A 23,980-nucleotide genomic window follows, 5' to 3' on the forward strand; every position below is an offset into this window, starting at 1 on the left:
ATAATGGAGAATTCTCAGAGGGGATGCAAGTATGGTACGGTAATTCTATGGGTCTGGGGACCGACGGAAAAATCAAAATTTAAAACTATATTTATATAATAATTATAGTTTTCAAAATATATTAAGATGTATAAATTATATTTATAATTTGTTAATATACAATATTATAATAATATAATTCAATTTTTATTTATTTAAATTTAAAATATAAAAATAAAAATTATTAAATTAATTAACTGACAGATTCTTTTTTTGAATTTGGTAATTTGATTATTAACCTAATTGAATAAAGAAAATATTAATTTTCGCTACGCTGAAACTTTTGGTTAACCAAAAATCCAGTTCAATTTGGTTCAGTTAACTGAAATAATTGAACACCCCTTTAAATTATGGGTAAAAATAAAAAGATAAAAAAATAATTTAATTAGTATGATTTATTGAAAAATGGGTCGGACGAAAAAGAAGAAAGAAAAGAAAATCAAGTAGTGGGTCTGGTCTGGTTTAGAGACCGACGAATTTTGAGTGCGGTAACATAAATTGGGTAGGGTCTGGATCTAAGTTAATTTGTTTGGGTCCTTTTTTTGGCCTACCTAGAATGCAAATATAGTTTCTAAACTTTTTTAGGAAAAATGTGATTTTATATTTTTAGAGAGGATTTGAGTAATCAATCTTTAATGAAAAAGAAATTATAATATTTTACTATAAAACAAAGGTTATTTACACTTAAATTTTTTGAAAAATGCGAAAATATACTTTCTTTAAAAAATATTTTCAAATTATGCTTACACACCCTTCAAAAATAATTTGTTTATACCTGATCCTATTATGTCAGAGTTTGAATAAAAAATGCTGACATTTTAAAAAGAATGCATAAATTCTAAGTTTTTATCATTATTTAACATTCTCATGTAATATTATTATAAGGTAATATTATAACTACATCTGCTAAAATTTGACATAATTACAAATACTTTATTATTGTTTGAAAAATTATAAGTTTCTCCTAATTTTAACATTTGTCCCACGACAAGTACATTTCATTAGATTACCCCTTTTTTTTTTATTTAAAAAGCACCAAGACTTCCCTTTTTCCAGACCACACTTGCAACCAAGACTTGGCAATTTCCTGCAACTGCTCATTTACAGAGGAACAGGTTGGAGAAGCTCAGGCGGATCAGGCGACAGAAGTGAAGAAAGAAGTTGATCGTGTTGCAATTTCAAGAATGAAATGTAAGCTTGGAGAATTATTCAAGAAGAAAAATCAACCACAAGAAGCGGTTGTATAGCCACAGATCATTCGAGTTTCCGTTACAGCAAAGGAGACTCAAGTCTTCCTTTTTATAAACAGGGAAGCAGCTAACAGAATAAACTAACAGACCAAAGAAGAAAAAAAACAGAAGCGTGCTAGCGCTTTTACAAGGAAGGAGAAGACTCCCAACGGTTACAAAGAAACGCATTTTCACTTAACCCACAAAGAAGAAAGAAAGCGCCGTTATGCGGAAGTGCGAGAATGACTACAGCAGCTCAGTTCTTCTTGCTCTGAGATTTTCTGCAGCTGCAACCTTGAGAATCACTGTTGGGTTTCATCACCCCCCTCGCAAGTTAAACTTGGGTGGAGATTAACCAAGTATAACTTGGACTTTAAGTGAAGAAAGGAGTTGGCAGGTAAGGGCTTTGTGAAAAGGTCTGCAACCTGCTGCTTTGAGATCACATATGTTGGTTGAATTACTCCTTCTTTGTATTTGTTCCTCACTATATGACAGTCTATTTCGAGGTGTTTGGTCCTTTCATGGAATACTGGGTTCGCAGTAATGTATAGAGCAGCCTTATTGTCACAGTAAAAGGGGATTGGTGTTTGGACATCAACTCCCATGTTCTTCAAAATGTAGATCAACCATGTAACTTCACAAGTGGTGGCGGCCATGCTCCTGTACTCAGCTTCAGCTGATGATCTAGCCACGGTCGTTTGCTTCTTGGTTTTCCAAGATATAGGTGCGCTTCCCATGAATACACAGAAACCAGTCAGCGACTTCCTTGTCAATTGGCATGTGGCCCAATCTGCATCACAGAAAACCTGAAGTGAGAAGTCTGAATTTGCAGGGAAAAACAAACCTGTGGAATTGCTTCCCTTTAAGTATCTGACAACGTGAATGGCAGCATTCCAGTGTGCTTCACAAGGGTGTTGGAGATGTTGGCTCAATTGTTGCACAGCGTAGCATAAATCTGGCCTTGTAAATCCCAGGTATAACAATCTCCCAATCAACCTTCTATATTTTGAAGGATCAGCAAGCTCTGCTCCTGTGTTTTCTGTGAGTTTCAGCCCTGGAGGCAATGGGGTAGTGACATGTTTGCCTTTATCAAGCCTCACATCAGCAACTATGTCCTGTGCATATTTGTGCTGGGAAACTATCATTCCTTCTGTAGAACGAGCTATCTCAAGACCCAAAAAATATTTAGCACTTCCTAAATGCTTGACAGTGAACAATCTGTCTAAGTAGTCTTTGACCTGCACTATTGAATCTTCAGAGGCAGAGGTAATTAATATGTCATCAACGTATACAAGTAATGCAATCAAATTCATTCCAGAACCTTTCACAAATAGACAGTGGTCATGACTGCATTGGACAAAACCAAATTCACTAACTCTCTTTGTGAATTCCTCATTCCACTTCCTAGAAGCTTGCTTCAAACCGTATAGTGATTTTTCCAGTTTGCACACTTTCCCTTTTGGGATTTCATAGCCTTGAGGGGGTTCCATATAAATTTCCTCATCAAGGTAACCATGCAAGAAAGCGTTGTTAACATCAAGATGGTGCAGTGGCCAATTCTTTCCTACAGCCACAGCTAGGAAAAGTCTTACAGTGACTGCTTTTGCCACAGGAGCAAAACAGTCATTGTAGTCTTCTCCTTCAATTTGGCTGTAGCCTTTGGCCACTAACCTTGCTTTGTACCTCTCCACAGTCCCATTGGGATTGAGTTTTACCTTATACAGCCATTTACATCCAATGGCTTTCTTGTTTGCAGGTAGGTCTGCCAACTTCCAGGTTTTGTTTTTCTCAAGTGCATTGAGTTCTTCTTGCATAGCTTTTTGCCATTCCATCTTCCCTCGTGCTTCTTCGTAGCCCTTTGGTTCCTGCATGTTAGAGAGATTTTCCACAAAGCAAGTGTGTGCTTGTGTCATATAACAGTTATTGGTGCTGTCAGCGTTATAACATTCATAATCCCTCATCCAGGTTGGTTTGTTATGAATTCTGCTAGATCTCCTAAGTGATGCAGTGTCTGTTCTTTGTTCCTGATCTGGTTTATCACTAATTTCACTATGGGATTCTATAGGCTCTTCATTGTTGATGATGTCACTAACTACAGGGAGTGGACAAATTAAATCAGCATCATCTTCATTGTGATTAGAAAAAGGGAATGTATTTTCATAGAAGATTATATCCCTGCTTATATGTATATTGCCAGTGCTTAATTCCATGACTTTGTAGCCCTTGGTACCATGAACAAATCCTAGGAAGACACACTTTAAAGCCCGAGGTTCAAATTTGTTTTTAAAAGGAAGAGTGTTAGTGATAAAACAGAGACAACCAAAAACTTTGATATGCTCATAAGCAGGTTTCTTTTCATAAAGAATTTCATAGGGGGACTTCCACTTAAGAATTTTGCTGGGCAATCTGTTAACTAAATAAGTGGCCATAAGTAAGGCATCAGTCCAGAATCTTGAAGGCATATTAGCATGGAACATTAAGGCTCTAGCGATTTTGAGAAGGTGTTGATGTTTTCTCTCAACAATACCGTTTTGTTGGGGTGTGTGGACACAAGTCCTTTGGTGTATTATGCCTTTGTTATAGAAGAAGTTCTGACATTCTTTATTAACAAATTCCGTTCCATTGTCGGTTCTAACTTGCTTGATTTTGGTATCAAATTGAGTAGAAACCATGTTATAGAACTGTTCCATTTTAGACAAAGTTTGTGACTTGTGAAGCATTAGGTAGGTCCATGTACTTCTACTAAAGTCATCGACAATGGTAAGCATATATTCATAATTTTCAACACAGTGCCTTTTATAAGGTCCCCATACATCTATGTGAACAAGTTCAAAAATAGATTTAGTGCAAGATTCACTTAATGAAAAAGGCATTCTAGGTTGTTTTGCCAAAGGACATATCTTGCATTCCAAGTGTTCAGTGTTTTCCTTACAAAGTTTCATCCGTTTCAGGACATCTAAGCTTGTGTGTCCAAGTCTATTGTGCCACAAAGGTTCATTACATTGGACTTTACATCTATTTATATTGCATACATCAGTGTGCAGGTTTTCTTCATTGGCAGGCATGTTCTGTTTAGAGGTTCTTGTCATTTGGTCTTGGGGTCGTCTTTCTAGCACATAGAGCCTGCCACGTTGTCTACCTACAGCCAATATACCTCTAGTCCGAGGGTCCTGCACAACACAAGTTTGGTTTGTGAAGTGAACATTAAGATCATCATCTCTACATAGTCTACTAACAGAGAGTAAATTGTGATTAAACTTAGGGACATATAGAACATCTTTCAAGACTATGTTTTCAGTAATGTGAACTTCTCCCGCAATCTTAACATCATAACTAGCACCATTAGGAAGTTTAACAGAGACTAAGTTATCAAGAATATGAGCATTTGTAAAATCATTTAATGAACTGCATATGTGGGCTGAAGCCCCACTATCTATAATCCACATTTGAGCATTGATTATAGATTTACCTGCAAATCCATGAAAGTCTGAGAAGTTGGAATTTATTTGGCCAGCGCCTTGATCTTGGATGATTTTGAGCATCTCTTTTCTGATAATGTCTGTGATGTTGGCATCTAGATTTCCATTCAGGTTTGTCTGAAGGTTGTTAGCTTGGTAATCAACACTTGAATTCATGGTTCTTACAGTCATTGGTCTACTTCCAACCTTCCTTTGATCCATCATGTTCTTGTACCACTCCGGGTACCCTATAAGTTCGAAGCATCCCTCCTTCACGTGCCCCCTTTTCTTGCAGTGATCACATTGTAGATGTTTCTTGTCAAGTGTCGTCGCTTTCTTGAAGTTCATCCTTGCATTTCCTTGCCTTTTAATCTCTGCAACTTGTACAGCCATAACCCCTTCTCGATCAATTTCGGAGATCCCAGAATTTACAGCCATCTGTTTCTCAATTCTGTGTACCATGGAGTAAGCCTTAGCAGCTGTGGGCAGTGGGTCCATAAGCAATATCTGATTTTTCACGTTTTCGTATATATCACCGAGTCCCATAAGGAATTGTATCAGCTGTTGGGATGTGATTCTTTCTGACATTTTCTTGCTCGCTCCACATGTGCACACAGGTAGAGGATCTAGAGTTCCTAATTCATCCCAAAGCCTTTTGAGCTTTGTAAAATAGACAGCAACAGTGGAATTTTTCTGGGCAATGGAGGTGATCTCCCTCTGAATTTGATAGAGGAGGGGGCCGTTGCTTTCGCCAAACCGTGTCTCCAGTTCCACCCACAAGTCCCTGGCAGAGTTGGTGTATAGGAATGCTTCTGCGATCCCTTTCGACATGGAGTTCAATATCCATGAGACTACCATGTAGTTGTTTCTTTGCCACCTTTCAATGGCTTCTTTGTCATCAGTAGGTTGCACATAGGATCCGTCAATATATCCTAATTTTTGTCTGGCTCCAAGTGCTATCTTGACGGATCTTGCCCACGTTAGGTAATTATTCCCATCGAAGCGCGCAGATACAAGGGATAAGTTTGTGTTTTCATTTTCTTGCATTCTTGTGCTTGGGTCATCTGCAGGAATTTTTTCTTCTATCGTCTCTTTCCCTGACATTTTTGTTTCAGGATTTGGATGAATTGTTGTGGACAAATCTTCAGAGTTTCAAGTTGCTGCAGCGATTATACAGAGAAGGTTATTTCAGATCTTTGCCTGCTCTGGTGCCATGTTGCAATTTCAAGAATGAAATGTAAGCTTGGAGAATTATTCAAGAAGAAAAATCAACCACAAGAAGCGGTTGTATAGCCACAGATCATTCGAGTTTCCGTTACAGCAAAGGAGACTCAAGTCTTCCTTTTTATAAACAGGGAAGCAGCTAACAGAATAAACTAACAGACCAAAGAAGAAAAAAAACAGAAGCGTGCTAGCGCTTTTACAAGGAAGGAGAAGACTCCCAACGGTTACAAAGAAACGCATTTTCACTTAACCCACAAAGAAGAAAGAAAGCGCCGTTATGCGGAAGTGCGAGAATGACTACAGCAGCTCAGTTCTTCTTGCTCTGAGATTTTCTGCAGCTGCAACCTTGAGAATCACTGTTGGGTTTCATCAGATCGTCTCTCCACCGAGTTGGAAGCAATCAGACATGTGCTGGAAGATGCAGAAGAGAAAAGTTTTCACGATGCGCCAATCCAAAATTGGTTGAACATGCTGGAAGAAGTGTGCAAGTATATAGACGACATGGTGGACGAATGGAACTTTGCTGCTCTTAAGCGTCGGATTGAAGGTCGATCTGAGGATCTTTCTTTGCCTTGGGCGTCGAAGAAGGTTTGTCCTCTTATCCCATCTTCTTCTTCTTTCATGTGTTTTAAGAAGGTTGTAATACGTCGAGATATGGTCAAGAATATAACGGAATTGAGAGAAAGGCTGGATGTGATTGCGGTGAAGAAAGATCTATATGGTTTAAGACCCCTTGTGCGATCTGGTGATCGAGGAACAGTTAGACTTCCATCTACTTCTTTAGTTCACGAAAAGATGGTTTATGGTCGAGACACTGATAAAAAGATTCTTGTGAGAAAACTCATGCTTGAAGTAGTTCAAGTAGGTCCCCAAGTTATTTCTATAGTTGGGGCCACGGGAATTGGGAAGACGACTCTTGCTGAACTCGTATACAATGATAATCTTCTGAAAAACTATTTCGATGTTAGAGTTTCGGTTTGGGTTTCTGATGATTTCAGTCCGGCTACAATTGCTAACTCGATTGTTCAGACTGAATATGAGGCCATCAGATTTCAAGGAATTGAAGGTGCTGTTGAATCGCTTAAGAGACTGCATTTCAGGGAAAAAGTTCCTTCTTTTCCTAGACGATGTTTGGACAGAGGACTACTCCAAATGGGAACCGCTTAAAGAATCTCTTAATTGTGGTGACCCTGGAAGTAAAATTTTGGTGACAACACGAAATGAAAGGGTTGCAAGAATGATGGGCAGTGACGAGATTCATTATTTAGGCAGACTATCTGATGAAGACTGCTGGATGCTAATGAAAGATATAGCATTTTGCGGTCAACATGAGGAGGCTCATCAAGAATTCGAAGTTATCTCCAGGGAAATAGCTAAGAATTGCAATGGCTTGCCGCTTGCTGCAAAGTTCTTGGGAAGCCTTTTACGTACTAAACGTACTAAGCAAGAGTGGGAGAGTATCTTGCAAAGCGTAATATGGGAAGTGCATGTATCAGAAGCTGGGCTTTTTCCTCTTTTGTTTTTGAGCTACAAGGACTTGTCGCCGGTAATTAAGCAGTGCTTCTTATATTGTGGCGTATTTCCCCAGAAGTCAGAGATTGTTGTGGAGAAGTTGATAAGAATGTGGATGGCTTTAGGCTATCTAAGCCAAACTGAGAGGATGAGTGACTTGGAATCTAGAGGCATAGAGTACTTCGAAAATTTGATCATGTATTCTGTCTTTAAAGACTTTGTAGTACACGGTGATAGAGTTTACTGCAAAATAGATGAGACAATGCATGATTTTGCTCAATTTCTCAAAAGAACCAAAAGTCAGGATCACAATCACGGAGTAAATGCAAAGAAAAAATTGTCACTCCAAGATTACAGTCAACCACTAGTTTCCCAAGCCCAGGTATATCGTAGCTTAATTTGTCAAAATGAGCTTCCTTCTGAAAGATTTTATGTTATAACTTGCCTAAGGGTATTAAGTTTATGTGAGTGCGATATGCAAGAGATTCCAAGTAGTATAGAAGCATTGATTCACTTGAGGTACTTAGACTTGAGTGGTAACGGATCAATAACGGAAGTTTCTGAAAGTGTATGCAAGTTGTACTACTTGCAAACTCTCTATTTGAGCAACTGCTGGTTGAGACAAATACCAAGGAAAATTGGGAATTTGATTTACTTGAGACACCTGGACTTCAGTTGGAATTCATACATAGAAGAGTTGCCAGAACCTATATGCAATTTGTATGATCTACGAACCCTGAATATTGCATACTGTAGCCGTCTTTCTAGGCTTCCACGAGGCATCGAAAAACTGTCACGCCTAAGACACCTTCCCAACGATGAAACTGAAATTCTTCATCAGATTCCTCAAGGATTGGAGAAATTGACTGGCCTTCAGACATTGAGACTGTTCCATGCTGGAAAAGATTGGAGCAAACTAGGATACTTGGAGAGGTTGGACCAACTCAGTGAATCTCTAGAGCTGAAAATCCGTCTTCATGATAGAGAAGATGTGAATGAGGCACGGAAGGCAGCGCTGAGACGCAAGATCAACATACAGCGCCTGAAAATCTATTTTCTTGATGCAATGCGGAGAACAGAAGGAGAGGTGTCGATAAGTAATGAAACAATGGAGGCTCTGCAGCCATCTCCAAACTTGCATTATTTAACAATTCATGGCTACAAGGGGACAAAGTTCCCAGCCTGGATCTCCTCATCTCTCAGCCATCTAAAAGTTCTTGAATTCCAAGGATTCAGTAATATCACAACCTTGCCATGTTTGGGGAAGTTACCGGAGCTGAAAGAGCTTTCAGTGTGGGTAATGGAAGATTTGAGATCTGTGGGCAGGGAATTTCTTGGAATAGAAGGGAATACTGATGGCTCAACGCCATCGTCAGGTGTGGTGATAAGCTTCCCTAACTTGGAGTCACTGAGTTTACGGGGCTGTCCGAACTGGGAAGAATGGGAGGACATAACAGCTGAAGAAGAAAAGATGGGCAGCCTGTTGATAATGCCGCATCTCAAGCAGTTGGCGATCCACGCTTGCAGGTTGACACAGCTACCACATCGGCTCCTCCGGAAGGCCTCATCGCTCCAACATTTGACAATCGAGCGTTCTTTCAACCTATTGGAACATTATGGGAAGAACGGTTCTGGGTCGAGATTCCTCTCCCATATTCCACATGTTACAGTAAGCTAGGGAGACACCACCTTCCAGTACTGTTTTATGGAAGTTCTATTCCTTAGTTACTTTCTATATGTTGTAATAGGAAAATTCTCTATCATATTGGTGGGAAAATTCTACCTCGAATCATATTTAGTCATACGTGAATTAATTATATAGCAAGCGTAATACGATTGCTATATAATTGGGGTGTATGGTTAAAGAAAAGTAACCAATCACACGACAAGCGTATTATATTTGGTTTAACTTGTGCTGCTTGGGGTGTTTGAACTGGTTTCATGGTTTGCATTACAATCATTTGTTTTTCTTCCCCTTGTCTTTTTGCTATCTTCCTTTCTATTTGTGCTTCGGCTATGTCTGATTTATGCAAAAACAAGGTAGAAAATCACTTAAAACCTGTATAAGTAAATAATATTAATCAAATGTAATTTTTGATTAAATATATTGTATTATGATTTGTTCCAACATTGAATAAATGACTGTGACAGTTATTATCAATTATATCTGAAATTTAAGAAGAGAAAAAAAAAGGAAAGAGAAGTAAAGTTGGAGAAGGAAAACAATAAAAGAAGGAGAAAAATGACTTTTTTATTTTTTTCCCCTACAGAATTAATTTAGTTCATACACAAAATACACGAGTTATTTTAATATAATATTATTTTCAGAAGCAATTAGGTGAAATTTTCTCTAATTCCCGAGTTGAAAATTAAGTCGATTCTTCAAGAACTTGTAGTTAATGAGATTATACTTTTAATTAAATATAAAAAAAATACCATATATATGGTCGAGTTATACCTTTCTAAAAGTGCAACTCGATCATCGCATGTTTCAAAGTAGGACTCTATTTTTTACTTTGAAGTCATGAACCCTATTTAATAAATTCAAATTATTAATTAAGATAAGTTCAATTAAATTAATTTAATTTTGAGCTATCCATAGTTCAATTAAATTAATTTAATTAATTTAATTTGGGGCTATCCATTTAATCAATTATCACATATTTTAAAATTAAAACTAATTAATAAATGAAAGAACTGAATGAACCTCAATATTTATTATTAATTTAATGCATGTCTACAAAATATTCAATTAAATTAAAATATACAAAAGAAGAAAATAAGAACAAAATAATCGCGAGTGGACTTTTTCTGAAAAAGAGCTCGAATTACACAAATATTAAAATATATATTTACATGTAAATGTAAAGATTTGCAAAGCATATATTGTTCATATATTCAGTATAATCATATTAAGATATTTCAAGAAACTAATTGTATGAAAGTTAAAATGTGATCATTTTTTTTCATCTACCAAAACATCATTAGTAGATAACAAAAAATCTAAAAGAAAAAAGCAATAAATTATTTTAAACTATAAAATAAAATGAAACTATAATATTATATATATAAATAAGAAATTGGTGTATAAAAAGATACAAAAGGTAAAATTTAAGAGCTAAACGTCAGATTTTCATTGAAAATAGCTGCAATTTTTAAATCAAATTCGAATATAATTTTGCTGGCTCAATAAAAATTCAAATTATTTTGAACAATAATATGTTGAACTCGACTCAACTATTTATATATTTTAGAAAACTATATTCTTTATTTTTAGTAAAATTTTTATAAATAATTTTCGAACTTTGAGGTATTTAATCTTTTTGTTTAGTTAATTCTACTAAACAATTAAAATTATCACCTGCTAAATTACTAATACAATATATTCCAAAATATTCAAACAAGTACCACTATTTAACTTTGACTGAAGGCAATGGCTTGAATGGCCGTTGACCAAGAAATTTCAACGCTATGAAAGATGGTTTTATAAGGTGTTGAGGCAGAGACTGTTCCCATCCAATTCAAAAGCATGGCAGAAGCTATGGTTAGCATTGTGTTGGATCGATTGGCTGATGTTATTCAGAGACAGATCCAAGAAGAGGTGAATTTGGTGAGAGGAGTGAGGAAAGAAGTTGATTATCTGTCCTCTAAGTTGAACACAATCAGGAATGTGCTGGAAGATGCAGAGAGGAGAAGGTACAAGGACAAGACAATCCAAAGTTGGCTGAACAAGCTGGAAGACGTGTCTTATGATATAGACGACGTGCTGGACGAATGGAACTACGCTATCCTCAAGCATCAGATTGAAAGGACGTCGAGCAAGCATGAGGTCTGTCCTTTTACCCCGTCTTCTTGTTTTTGTTTCAGCAGTGTTGCAACTCGTCGGGATATTGCCAAGAAGATAAAGGGGTTGAAAGAAAGGTTGGATGGGATTGTGAATGAGAAAGATGTGTTCAATTTCATAGTTAATCAGCCTATTGATGCTCAAGAATCAACTAGAGTTCGATCTACTTCTTTAGTTGATGTGTCCGACATACATGGCCGGGAGAACGACAGAGATGTTCTTGTGAGCAAACTCATGCTTGAGGCTGTTGGCCAGCAGCCTCAAGTAGGCCCTCAAGTTATTTCGATAGTTGGGGTGGGGGGGATTGGGAAGACCACTCTTGCTCAACTCCTATACAATGATGATCGTCTGGTGAACTTTTTTGAATTAAAAATTTGGGTTTGTGTTTCTGATGTTTTTGATGAGGTTAGGATTGCTAAAGCGATTCTTGAGATTGTGGCGGGTAAATCCTCAGATCTCAATGAATTGGAGTCCCTGCTGAATTGTTTAAAGGACTCTATTTCAGGGAAAAGGTTTATTCTTGTCCTGGATGATGTTTGGACAGAAGACTACACCAAATGGGAACCTTTAAAAAATGCCCTTTACTGCAGTGACCCTGGGAGTAAAATTTTGGTGACAACAAGGAGTCAAAGGGTTGCAAGATTGATGCATACTACCGAAACTCATCACTTAGGCCAACTATCTGATGATGATTGTTGGATGTTAATGAAACGGGCAGCTTTTTATGGCAGGAGTGAGGAGGAATGTGAGGGATTAGAAAACATTGGTAAGAAAATAGCCGACAAGTGCAAGGGTTTGCCGCTTGCTGCAAAAGTCTTGGGAAGCCTTTTGCGTTTTAAAGATACCAAAGAAGAGTGGGCGGGTATATTGGACAGCAAAATATGGGAATTAAGGGAAGCAGAAGTTGAGCTTTTTCCTCATTTGTTTTTGAGCTACAACGAATTGTCTCCATCAATGAAGCAATGCTTCTCATATTGCGCCATATTTCCAAAAGATTCGAAGATTGATGTGGAGATTTTGATAAGGATGTGGATGGCTCTAGGTTATCTGGGCTCAACCAGAAGCACGAGTGAGTTGGAACTTAGAGGCAAAGAGTTCTTTAACAGTTTAAGAATGCGTTCTTTCTTTCAAGACTATTCGGAATTTCGTGGTAGAGTTACGTGCAAAATGCATGATATAGTGCATGATTTTGCTCAGTTTCTCAGGAAGACCAAAAGTCACAACCCAGATGGCAGAGTAGAGGCAAGGAAAAATGTGTCATTCCAAGCTTACGATCCGTTACTGGTTTCCCAAATGAAGGTATATCGTAGCCTAATTTTTCAAAGGGAACTTCCTTCTGAACTATTTGATTCTGTGACATGCCTAAGGGTATTAAAGTTGTGCGAATCTGGTTTGCAAGAGATTATAAGGTGTACAGAAAACTTGATTCACTTGCGGTACTTAGACCTGAGCGGAAACAAGTTGACAGCAAATTTTCTTGGAAGAATTTGCAAGTTGTATAACTTGCAAACTCTCAACTTAAGCCACTGCGGGCTCAAAGAGGTTCCAAGGGTAATTGGAAATTTGATTCACTTGAGGCATCTTGACTTGAGTAGGAACCGAGACATAGAAGAGTTGCCGGAAACCATATGCAACTTGCATGATCTAGAAACCTTGGATCTTTCATACTGTGGAAGACTTGTCGCTCTTCCAGAAGGGATCGATAGACTCATAAACCTGAGGCACCTTCCCAATGATCACGCTGAAACTCTCTATCAGATTCCTCAAGGATTCAAGCAATTAACCGGCCTTCAAACGTTAAGACTGTTCTATGCTGGAAGAGGTTGGAGCAAATTAGGATACTTGAAGAAGTTGGACCAACTCAGTGGATCTCTGGAGCTGAAAATAAGGCTTTGCGATAGAGAAGATGTGGATGAGGCCTGGAATGCAGAACTGAGAAACAAGATACATATCCGGAGCCTGACAATTTGGTTTGTTGATGCAATAGGGAGAGCAGAACAAGACGAGATGGTAAGAAATGAAGCACTGGTGGCCCTGCAGCCGCATCCAAACTTGCATTCTTTGACGATTCTTGATTACCGGGGGACACAGTTCCCAGGTTGGATCAGCTCATATCTCAACCATCTAAGAATTCTTCGTATTGAAGATTGCAATTACATCTCAACCTTACCTTGTTTGGGAAAGTTGCCGGAGTTGGAAGAGCTTTCAGTGGGGACAATGAGGAAGTTGAAGTTTGTGGGCCGGGAATTCCTGGGAATAGCAGGGGATATCGATGGCTCAATGGCATCGTCAAGTGTCGTGATAAGGTTTCCTAAGTTGAAGAAACTGAGTTTCTGGAACTGTCCAAGGTGGAAAGAATGGGAAGACATAACGGCTGAAGAAGAAGGTAGCGCTACTGTGTCGATAATGCCATGTCTCAAGGAGTTGAAGATCGATGATTGCTGGTTAACGCAGCTACCACATCGGCTCCTACGTAAGGTATCGGTCGAGAATTTGACGGTCCAGGATTTTCCACCTATACAGAAAGAAGGGTTTTGGCTGGAAGATCAAAGTGCCAGATTCCGGCCACTTAGAAGGAGCTATTTACAGCGGATGGCACTCTACTAGCCCTATTAGACTCCACTCTCAATGTTTATGGATAGTTTTGTTCCTTCATTTGTTCTAATATGTTCATCAGACAAATTCTCTTTTATATTTATTTGAAGTTTACAAGACAGAGTCATGCTCATTTCAGTCATTCAAATGAAACTGGTAGTGAACTGGGCATGTATATACAAAAAGCACTTTTAAATAAAAAATTAAAAGCGTGCTTTAGTTTTTTTTAAATAAATTTAACTTCTTTTTAAATTATATTTTACCCTCATTATAATAAGGCAAAATTTCACTTTTGGTCCCACTAAATAGGGTCATTCTCACTTTTGGTCTCGCGCTTTAGGTGCTCAACACTTGTAGTCCCAAAACCCTAACTTTTTAATACTTTTAGTCCCGCGCCGTTAAAAATTGACGGAAACAGCACATGACTTGTCACGTGCTGTTAGTCAACTAGTATGGTACATGTTGGTCAACGGCAAAATATCACTTTTGGTCCTACTAGATAGGGTCATTCTCATTTTTGGTCCCATGCTTTACGTTTTCAACACTTGTAGTCCCAAAACCCTAATGGAGAGTGGGACTGAGACATTCCAGGACAACAACGGCAAGTTCTCGACGGTTCCTTGCAGTGAAAGCTAAATCTTCATCAAAAGCAACTCAACATCTGAAGCAGAGTGAGTGAGAGTGAGAAGACTGCAAATGCAGAGAGACTGAGAGGCCTAAGAGCCGCCATGAATGAGGCTGGGAAGGAAAAATAAATTGAGTGTGAGAGGGTTTTTTGTTTGAGCTGTATTCATTAAGTCATCCTCTGGACCAAATCTTGCAACTTCTCAGTCAAATACCACTGGTATAGTAAAATGCAGAGAGACAGAGAGGCCTAAGAGCCACCATGAATGAGGCTGGGAAGGAAAACGAAACTAAGTGTGAGAGGGTTCTTTGTTTGAGCTCGAGCTCGACGAGCTCACCGAGGTTGAGCTCGAGCTCGAGCTCGATAAATTATTTTCGAGCTCGAACTCGAGCTCGATTTTGTTCTAGAAATTGCAGAAGAATAGAGGTGGGAAGGAGAGGAATTTTACAACATTACATACAAAATTTTTCAGAAATTTTGCTAATCAATAATGGTCTTCCATACAACATTACAATTCTTTTATAAAACCAAACAACAACAACAAGAAATAAACAAATCATTGTCCCCTGAAAACACACCCAAACCCAAGAAAAAAATTAAACAAGATGCTAAAAACACACCCAAACCATCTGATATCGAAACATAAGAGTAATTATTCAAGACGGTGTATCGTTGAATCAGGCCATGTGATTTTAAATCATACCGTCTGATATGATCTAATAGACACAATCTTGTATATATTTAAATTTCGTATGAATCAGGTGCCCAAATTTTAAGATATCGTAATTATTGATAAAATTTATTAATCTCATTATATATCTAATAAAAATAATAATCAGAATTGTTCAACCATCATCATCATCATCATTATTATTTATTATTATTATTATTATTATTATTATTATTATTATTATTATGATTTTTAGATTAATTCATAAGAATTACTAAATTTTGACATAAATTTATAAATAATAAAGAATCATAAGTGAATTACTTGTCAATTTAAAAAATATTAACATAATACAAATATATATTAAAATATAACATAAAGTTCTATATATCATATTAAATAATAATTTTAATTATAAAAAATATTATAATTTGCTAAGTTGTTGATTAGATTTATTTTTGTATAAAGATTAAATATATAAATAAAAGTATCATAATTTATTATTATACAAAATAAAATGTATGATATTGATTAATAATTTTAATATACGATCAATTTAGATTATAAAACTGATCAAATATTAAATATAAAATTAAATATATAAAAAAATTACAAAAAATATATAAAAAAAAAATTCACCAGCTCGCGAGCAATGAACAAGTAAACATGAGCTCGAGCTCAAAGTCGAGCCGGCTCGCCGAGCTCGCGAGCCGACTCGACTCATTTGCCACCCCTATGACTAATCGCACGTGACTTGTCACATGCCGTTTCTGTCAGTTTTTAACAGAGTGGGTCTAAAGGTGTTAAAAAATTTATATTACACCTTAATATAAAATACTATTTTATTGATATATATAAAATCAAAAAAAATATTTTAATTAAAATTGAAAATATAAACAGAATTATATTGTTGATGTCTTGGTCATATTAAATTATTTATTTAATTTAGACCTAACTTATTTAAATAAAGTATTGAATAAAGTATATTCTTCACATTTTTGTTTGGCATTTACAATATATATGTATATATCTATACATAAATATGAATAGAAAAAGACACAAATTCAATCAATTTGGTCAACCCTTGTAACCAATTTCTGTCACATCAAAAATACATATACATATATTCAACATTCTCACACTTATATACCTACATTTGGAAACAACTAATCCAAATATATTATCAGTTTTCGCACAAAAACCAATAAAGCATTTCTACCTATTTCCAAATGTTGGAAACTAAAAATGAAAATGAAAACACAGCCAAACGGGCCCTAGGATTTTGGGACTACAAGTGTTGAACACGTAAAACGTAGGACCAAAAGTGAGAATAACGCTATCTAGTGGGACCAAAAGTGATATTTTGCTGTTGACCAACATGGACCATACCAGCTGACTAACGGCACGTGACGTGTCACATGCCGTTTCCGTCAGTTTTTAACGGTGTGGGACTAAAGTGTTAAAAAATTAGGGTTTTGGGACTACAAGTGTTGAGCACCTAAAGCGTGGGACCAAAAGTGAGAATGACCCTATTTAGTGGGACCAAAAGTGAAATTTTGCCTTATAATAAATTTAATTCAAATTTACCCTTTTTAATTTATTTTTGAAATTGCTCATCTAAAGTGGATGTTAAGAGTTTTCCTACAAATTATACAGCAGAAGCCCAAGAGTCCCCCTTTCATTCTCACGGTGGTTGTGGGTAATTATTCTGAGTGGAACCCGCACATCGCATCACCCACCCACTACTCTCCTCATCATCAACGCTTAGTTCTGAGTACGTACAGCACCAATTCCAGGAAGATTCGCTGAAGTCTCCTTTAATATTATCTATACTAAAAGCGAAACTAGACTGCAAAGAAAAGATGATCCTAGTGTTGCCCATCATCAAACACAATATTCTACATGAAATAGTTCCCAATTTCCTGCAAATTTGCTCTGTTTTCAATTGAGACATTCAGAAGCATGGCTGATGCTATGATTACCATAGTGCTGGATCGATTGGCTGATGTTTTACAGAAACAGATCAAAGAAGAGGTGGATTTGGTGAGAGGAGTGAAGAAAGAAGTTCGCTATCTCTCCTCCGAGTTGGATGCAATCAGGAATGTGTTGGAAGATGCAGAAAGGAGAGGATATAAGGAGAAGACTGTCCAGAATTGGCTGAAAAGGCTAGAAGATGTGTCTTACGACATAGACGATGTGCTGGATGAATGGAACTATGCTCTTCTCAAACCTCAGATTGAAGGGTCTGAGGATCGTCATTGGACTATGATGAAGGTATGTTCTTTTATCCCATCTTCTTGTTTGGGCTTGCATAAAGTTGCAACACGTCGAGATATTGCCAAGAAGATAAAGGGATTGAAAGAAAGGCTGGCTATGATAGTGAAGAATAAAAATGATTATGATTTCATGATTAATCGGCCTGCTGATCCTCGAGAATCAGCTAGAGTTCAATCTGTTTCTTTAGTCGATTTGTCGGAAATACAAGGCCGAGAAGCTGACAAAGATGTTCTTGTGGGAAAACTCATGCTTGGAGCTGTTGGCCAGCAACTTCAAGTAGGTCCCCAAGTTATTTCTATAGTTGGGGTAGGGGGAATTGGGAAGACGACTCTTGCTCAACTTGTATACAATGACGATCGTCTGGTAAACTGTTTTGAGTTAAAAATTTGGGTTTGTGTTTCTGATATTTTTGATGAGGTTAGGATTGCTAAAGCAATTGTTGAGATTGTGAAGGGGAGTTCACCAAATCTCAATGAATTGGAGGCACTGATGAAGCATTTAAAAGACTCTATTTCAGGAAAAAAGTTTCTTCTTGTCCTAGATGATATCTGGACAGAAGACCACACCAAATGGGAACCCTTGAGAAACACTCTTAAGTTTGGTGGTGTTGGGAGCAAAATTTTGGTGACAACAAGAAGTGAAAGGGTTACAAGAATGATGTGCGCTACCGAGATTCATCATTTAGGCCAACTATCGGATCACGACTGTTGGCTGTTAATGAAACGTGTGGCATTTGATGGGAGGAGTGAAGAGGATCCTGAAGAATTGCAAGAAATCAGTAAGAAAATAGCTAACAAGTGCAAGGGCTTGCCGCTTGCTGCGAAAGTCTTGGGAAGCCTTTTGCGTTTTAAAAATACTAAGAAAGAGTGGGAGTGTCTCTTGGACAATGAAATATGGCAATTGGAGGAAGCAGAAGTCGAGCTTTTTCCTCATTTGTTTTTGAGCTACAACGAGTTGTCCCCTGCAATGAAGCGGTGCTTCTCATATTGTGCCATCTTTCCAAAGGACTGGGAGATTGATGTTGATAAATTGATAAGAATGTGGATAGCTCTAGGCTATCTAACATCAACTGGAAGCACGAGCGAAGTGGAACTTAGAGGCAAAGAATACTTCAACAATTTAAAAATGCGTTCTTTCTTTCAAGACTTTGTCGAACACAAGGATGGAGTTTATTGCAAAATGCATGATATAGTGCATGATTTTGCTAAGTTTCTTAGGAATACCAATAGTCACAATCTGGAGGGTAGAGAAGAGGCAAGTAAAGATGGGTCATTAATCCAAGCTTATAATCCATCACTAGTTTCCATAGTCAAGGTGTATCGTAGCTTATTTTGTCAAGATGAGGTTCCTTGTGACAGATTTGATTTCATAACATGCCTAAGGGTATTAAGTATTTGTTCAGAATGGCGGGCACGAGGGATTCCAGAAGGCATGGAGGACCTGATTCACTTGAGGTACTTAGATGTGACCAGATGCCAGATAGAACAATTTCTTCCAAACATATGCACGTTGTACAACCTGCAAACTCTTTATTTAGATGAATGCGAGTTGGAACAAATACCAAGGGAAATTGGGAATTTGATTCATTTGAGACACCTAAACTTGAGCGGGAACTCACGCTTGGAAGAGTTGCCTGAAACCATATGCAATTTGCAAGAACTACAAACCTTGAATCTTGCATCTTGTGTGTGTCTTTCCAAGCTTCCAGAAGGGATCGATAGACTTGTAAACCTGAAACACCTTCCCAATGATTACACTCGTATTCTCTATATTCCTCAAGGATTCCAGCAATTAACTAACCTTCAGACTTTGAGACTGTTCCATGCTGGAAGAGGTTTCAACAAATTGGGATACTTGAAGAGGTTGGACAAGCTCAGTGGATCTCTAGAGCTTAGAATCAGTGTTCATGACAGGGAAGACGTGAATGAGGCCCGGAAAGCCGAATTGAGAAACAAGATACACATGCAGAACCTGAAAATATGGTTTATGGATCAAATGACGAGTACAGATTCAGATGTACAGGAGTCGTTGATAAATGAGGTGATGGAGGCTCTGCAGCTGCCCCCAAACTTACGTCATTTGACAATTCGTGGCTACAAGGGGACAAAGTTTCCAGGTTGGAGCAGCTCATCTTTTAACCATCTAAGAGTCGTTGAAATCCAAGAATGTAATGGTATCCCAACGTTGCCTAGTTTGGGAAAGCTGCCTAGGTTGGAACAGCTTTCAGTGTGGAGAATGAGAGGGTTGGAGTTCCTGAGCAGGGACTTCCTTGGTATAGCAGATATTTCAATGCCATTCGGGTTCCCTAAGTTGAAGAAACTGAGTTTCTGTTACTGTCCAAGTTGGGAAAAATGGGAGGACATAACGGCTGAAGAAGAAGGCAACATCACCTTGTCGATAATGCCATGTCTTTGGGAACTAAATTTTGAGGGTTGCAGGTTAAGCGAGCTACCACATCGGCTCCTCCGTAAGGCATCATCTCTCCAGCATTTGAGGGTCCGGGATTCTTTCTATCTATCCCTACGTTATGAGGAGAAGAACGCTTCAGGCTGGGGATCATTGTCCCACATTCCACATGTCGAAGTGGCCAAATCCTATTAAACTACACTTGTAGTCCCTCATGGATAGTTTTTACTCCCTCGCTTAATTCTTCTTATATATTCCAACTGAAAATTTCTCTGCAATTTACCAGTCAAAAAATCAAGCTCATTTGAGTCATTTGAAATTGTCTCTGTAGCTACATGGATTTAAGCTACAATACCAGGTTCTGAACTAGATGGAGCCCAATCCAGTTCACGCAGACTTTGGTCTGGTTAACAACTTCAATCCAAATTAAACTGCTTTCAGAAACCAATCATTGGGGGCTGACCTGTACTAGATACCATGACAGGCAGTTTTTCGTAATATTTTTATTTCATTAAGATTCATAATTTATGCTATGTCTCAAAATTTATTATTTACTTACAATCTGATATACAAAAACTGTTTGATATTTTTTTTTATTATATTAATTATCAATATATATTTTATTCAAATTGAATTACAAATTAAAATTTTGTACGATATATGCTACATTGATAACAATCATTATATATACATGGAACACAAAGTACAAATATGTTATTTCTATTTTAATTAACAACAAACTTAAACAAAATGGGGTAAATTTAACTTTTACATAGAATTATTTTATAAAGAAAATTAAGTAGTTAATTCAGCATGAGTCGAGAAGTTGAAGGACATTTTTAATATTATAATAATTCGGTGATGTGTTATCAAATCTATGGCTTTGAGTTTAAAAGACTTGTATTTGTAATGGTATAGATATTATACGAGAGAGTATATTCTTTTGAAATAAGTCTTCAAGAAGCAGATATGTGGTATGAGCAATTACTCTTTGCTCTTTGTTCCATGAGGCCAAATTTTCTCTCTTTATCAAGTTTAAAATTAAATCCATTCTTTGACTGGAAAGTAGAAAGTAGTGTTTCAACTGTGTTTCGCGAAATAGAGTTTCACAGTGGTAGAATTCAGCAAAACTCAACTTGTAAAAATGAAAATGCAGCTATACAAAATAATCACGAAAAAATTCACATTTTGATAACTTCATTATTTCTTTAAAAATGATTATAGAAGAGTAATTAAAGTAAATACACATTCCACACCATACAACAATGTTCCAGAGAAAGGAAAAGAATTTCAACAAGTCAACGACAACAAACAATCATCACCTGATACAAGGCGATGAATTATACAATTTCAAACAAGTAGAGTGGAAGGAAAGAAAGAGGATAAGCATGAAAAGAAGAGAGTAACTATTGAAAAAATCAAGAGGAAGAAGAGGGTCCGGAAGACCGCAACAAACCTCCAGCAGCTTCCTCATCGGCGAACAAATCGTCGGTCTTCCTGATGGCAGCGTGAATCAAGACCACCACCACGCCCACAAGCAGCGACGACAGGATGTTGGTGGTGGCGCGCGTCAGCAACAGGACAATAATCGTCACCACCGCGAGCACGATCAGCACCACCTGATCACTAATCAACCGGCCGAAAATCACCAGCGGCTCGTCGCGGAGGAAGTAGAGGAACAGCCACACCACCATCATCGCAATAAAGACGATAAGCGAGATCGGGTGCCAGAGCAGGCTGAGGAACAGAATCAGGAGAACGACGATGGCATAGTTCATCCGGAAGTAGGCGATATTCGTCCTGACTCGCGCCACAGCTTCGTGGAAGGACTTGGGGAGGTTGAAGCAGTGTATGTCGAACATTTCGCGCCATGGGCGGCGCGTTCCCAGGCCGGCCTTGAGGCGTTCCTTGGCTCGTGAGATGTACTCGAGGTTGACCGGCGGGCCGGAGGGGGAAGACGACGTGGGGATGGTGCCATAATTTGTCATTTTCCGGCGGTGGCGATGGGTAATTGGGGAGCGTGCGTAGAGGGATTTGGGGGCTTGTGCAATAAACTGTGGAAGCTGGGAGTGGGAGGAGACGAAAAGGGGGGGCGGTGTAAATGAGGGAGCATGGAACGCAATGTAGGGAATAAACTACTCGGGCAGCTGTGGGATGCTATGATATGAGAAGGTGCATGGTAAGTATGGTAGTGTACCACATACTGTTTTATAGTTCATTCTATCCTGCTGGGGGAAAAGTGGAAATTTATCCCAACAGCCCAAGTGCATAAGCAGACGAGCCACGTCTCCTTCCAATCATAAGAAGACAATTGTACTTTTCTATTCGATTGAATCAAAGTTGTATTTTAGAGTAAATCATAATTTACACACCTTACCAAATCATTTGGCTAATTAAACGTAAATTTTTTATAATTTAAAAAATTATATTTAATATTCGTGAGATTACTTTCATTTAATAAATAGATGATTCCTTTATTAATAAAAAATCTTTATAACGGTAAAGATATATTTTCATACATGTATTAACGTGTGAATATGTATAAGAATGATTTGATTATAAAATAATTTATTTGACCTGCAATAAATCAATAATAAATCAGTGGATGATAGATTTAGATTTTATCTGATTTTTCTTAATATCAACAAATTTTATGAATTTTACTAATGAACAGACTTATTTATTAGATAGAAGTAAATATTAGAGTTTCTATATGTAATTTTGTATATTACATGTGGTTTACGTCTAATTACACCAAACTTCAGAAAAAGGGAGTGTAATTATTACAAAAATTAAATTGATGAAATTTGGTCAAAATATACAAACACTCTCTTATCTTTTAAAGTTACAGTCACATATTCTAAAGGGTGTAAGTGTAATATTTTTTTAATAAAACACAACAACACTTATTGAAAAGTGTCAATATAATATTTTTTAGGAGGTATTTATGAAATTTTAGTGCAAGTCAAGAAAACTAAAAATCCCAAACTAAAATTAAATAATAAAAAGAGCAATGGAAAAAGGAAAAATATAATACCATGTGGAGGAGAGAAAATGATGGTTGCATAAAGTGGCAACAATTTCCAACTAACCCCCCCACCCCACCCCACCCACATCCACATGGGAGTGGGCTGTTGGGCTTTTTGTTGTTGGACCCAATATGTGGATAAGACCTCACTCAACTCTAGTGGGCCCATTTGTTTGTTGCTTCAACACGGCACCGTTTCATTTACACCACGTGGCTTCTTCAAAACCTTTCCCCCAATTTTATTTAATTCAAAATTAATTATTTAATACCAATTAATGTCTATGAGTTAATTATTATAAATTCGTTGCCGACTCCGCAAAAATCTATCCTACGTGGCCTCGTGATTGGGGCGTTGCCCAATTATTAGCTGCCGTTGCTCTCGAAGCTTGCATCGCTATACCCTTCGTGCAAGAAATATGTTTGATTATTTAAATATATCTATATATATATATATTATGACTATATTGTCTTGAAAAAATGACTTTGATGACTAAACTTATTTGGTTATTTAAATTGTTATGTTGAAAACAGTGATTCACAGTTGATCACTTTAATTTATAGCAATGCGGACATAAATATTTAAATATAGTTTCATTTAAATTTTTCTTAGTTTGAAATGCTTAGATGTCCAAAAAAATAATAACGTACCCCATTATATGTATTAGTGTGTAAAAATATATGTGGAGACTTTAGTTAGAACAAAAAATTATTTCATGTGCAATAAGTTACTAATAAGTTAATTAGGGCAAATATGAATTCTTTTTTATTTAATTTTTTTCTTTTTTGGTATTAATAAATTTAGTAAATTTTGACTAATTGGTAAATTTATTTATTAGACGAAATAAATGTCAGACGCATTAAATATAATTTTTTAATTTATAAAATTTATTAATAATTATATCAAATTTCAAAATAAGGTGATATAGCAAATAAATATGTATATTTATGTTCATCTTTTGTTATTGGGTTGAGGTATTGCTTTTATGGCCCAATGTATCAAAATGGCCGTCTCTCAAAGCAATTGGACATATTAGTGGGCCGGCCCAGTCTTTAATCAATGAAGTGCGGCAGAT

The 23,980-nt window shown here is 37.2% G+C and overlaps 3 protein-coding genes across 3 annotated transcripts; 2 read left to right on the forward strand and 1 right to left on the reverse strand.

The window, feature by feature from the left end:
- The first annotated feature begins 1,214 nt into the window (after positions 1 to 1,214).
- Positions 1,215 to 9,435, forward strand: LOC105157840 (disease resistance protein RGA2-like). The gene is made up of 2 exons (XM_088878647.1): positions 1,215 to 6,973; positions 7,008 to 9,435. Exons 1-2 carry the CDS (start codon positions 6,419 to 6,421, stop codon positions 9,138 to 9,140), a joined length of 2,688 nt encoding a protein of 895 aa, XP_088734773.1. The 5' UTR covers positions 1,215 to 6,418; the 3' UTR covers positions 9,141 to 9,435.
- Positions 9,436 to 10,964: 1,529 nt separating this feature from the next.
- LOC105157735 (uncharacterized) lies at positions 10,965 to 20,157 on the forward strand. The gene is made up of 3 exons (XM_011074192.3): positions 10,965 to 13,912; positions 14,453 to 14,516; positions 17,108 to 20,157. Exons 1-3 carry the CDS (start codon positions 10,992 to 10,994, stop codon positions 20,072 to 20,074), a joined length of 5,952 nt encoding a protein of 1,983 aa, XP_011072494.2. The 5' UTR covers positions 10,965 to 10,991; the 3' UTR covers positions 20,075 to 20,157.
- Positions 20,158 to 21,045: 888 nt separating this feature from the next.
- LOC105157737 (PRA1 family protein F2) lies at positions 21,046 to 22,060 on the reverse strand. Its single transcript, XM_011074195.3, has one exon. It carries the CDS (start codon positions 21,865 to 21,867, stop codon positions 21,298 to 21,300), a length of 570 nt encoding a protein of 189 aa, XP_011072497.1. The 5' UTR covers positions 21,868 to 22,060; the 3' UTR covers positions 21,046 to 21,297.
- Positions 22,061 to 23,980: the final 1,920 nt, after the last annotated feature.

The sequence above is a fragment of the Sesamum indicum genome, linkage group LG3 (assembly GCF_026168435.1).
Source record: "Sesamum indicum cultivar Baizhima isolate 11 linkage group LG3, ASM2616843v1, whole genome shotgun sequence".
In the NCBI taxonomy this organism is placed as follows: Eukaryota; Viridiplantae; Streptophyta; class Magnoliopsida; order Lamiales; family Pedaliaceae; genus Sesamum; species Sesamum indicum.

Coding starts and splice junctions, on each gene's coding strand:
- LOC105157840 (XM_088878647.1), top strand. CDS start 6,419: ATGCTGGAAGAAGTGTGCAAGTATATAGACGACATGGTGGACGAATGG. Junction 6,974..7,007: donor CTACAATTGCTAACTCGATT/GTTCAGACTGAA, acceptor TCAGATTTCAAG/GAATTGAAGGTGCTGTTGAA.
- LOC105157735 (XM_011074192.3), top strand. CDS start 10,992: ATGGCAGAAGCTATGGTTAGCATTGTGTTGGATCGATTGGCTGATGTT. Junction 13,913..14,452: donor CAGCGGATGGCACTCTACTA/GCCCTATTAGAC, acceptor CAACACTTGTAG/TCCCAAAACCCTAATGGAGA. Junction 14,517..17,107: donor ACAACGGCAAGTTCTCGACG/GTTCCTTGCAGT, acceptor TACATGAAATAG/TTCCCAATTTCCTGCAAATT.
- LOC105157737 (XM_011074195.3), bottom strand. CDS start 21,867: ATGACAAATTATGGCACCATCCCCACGTCGTCTTCCCCCTCCGGCCCG.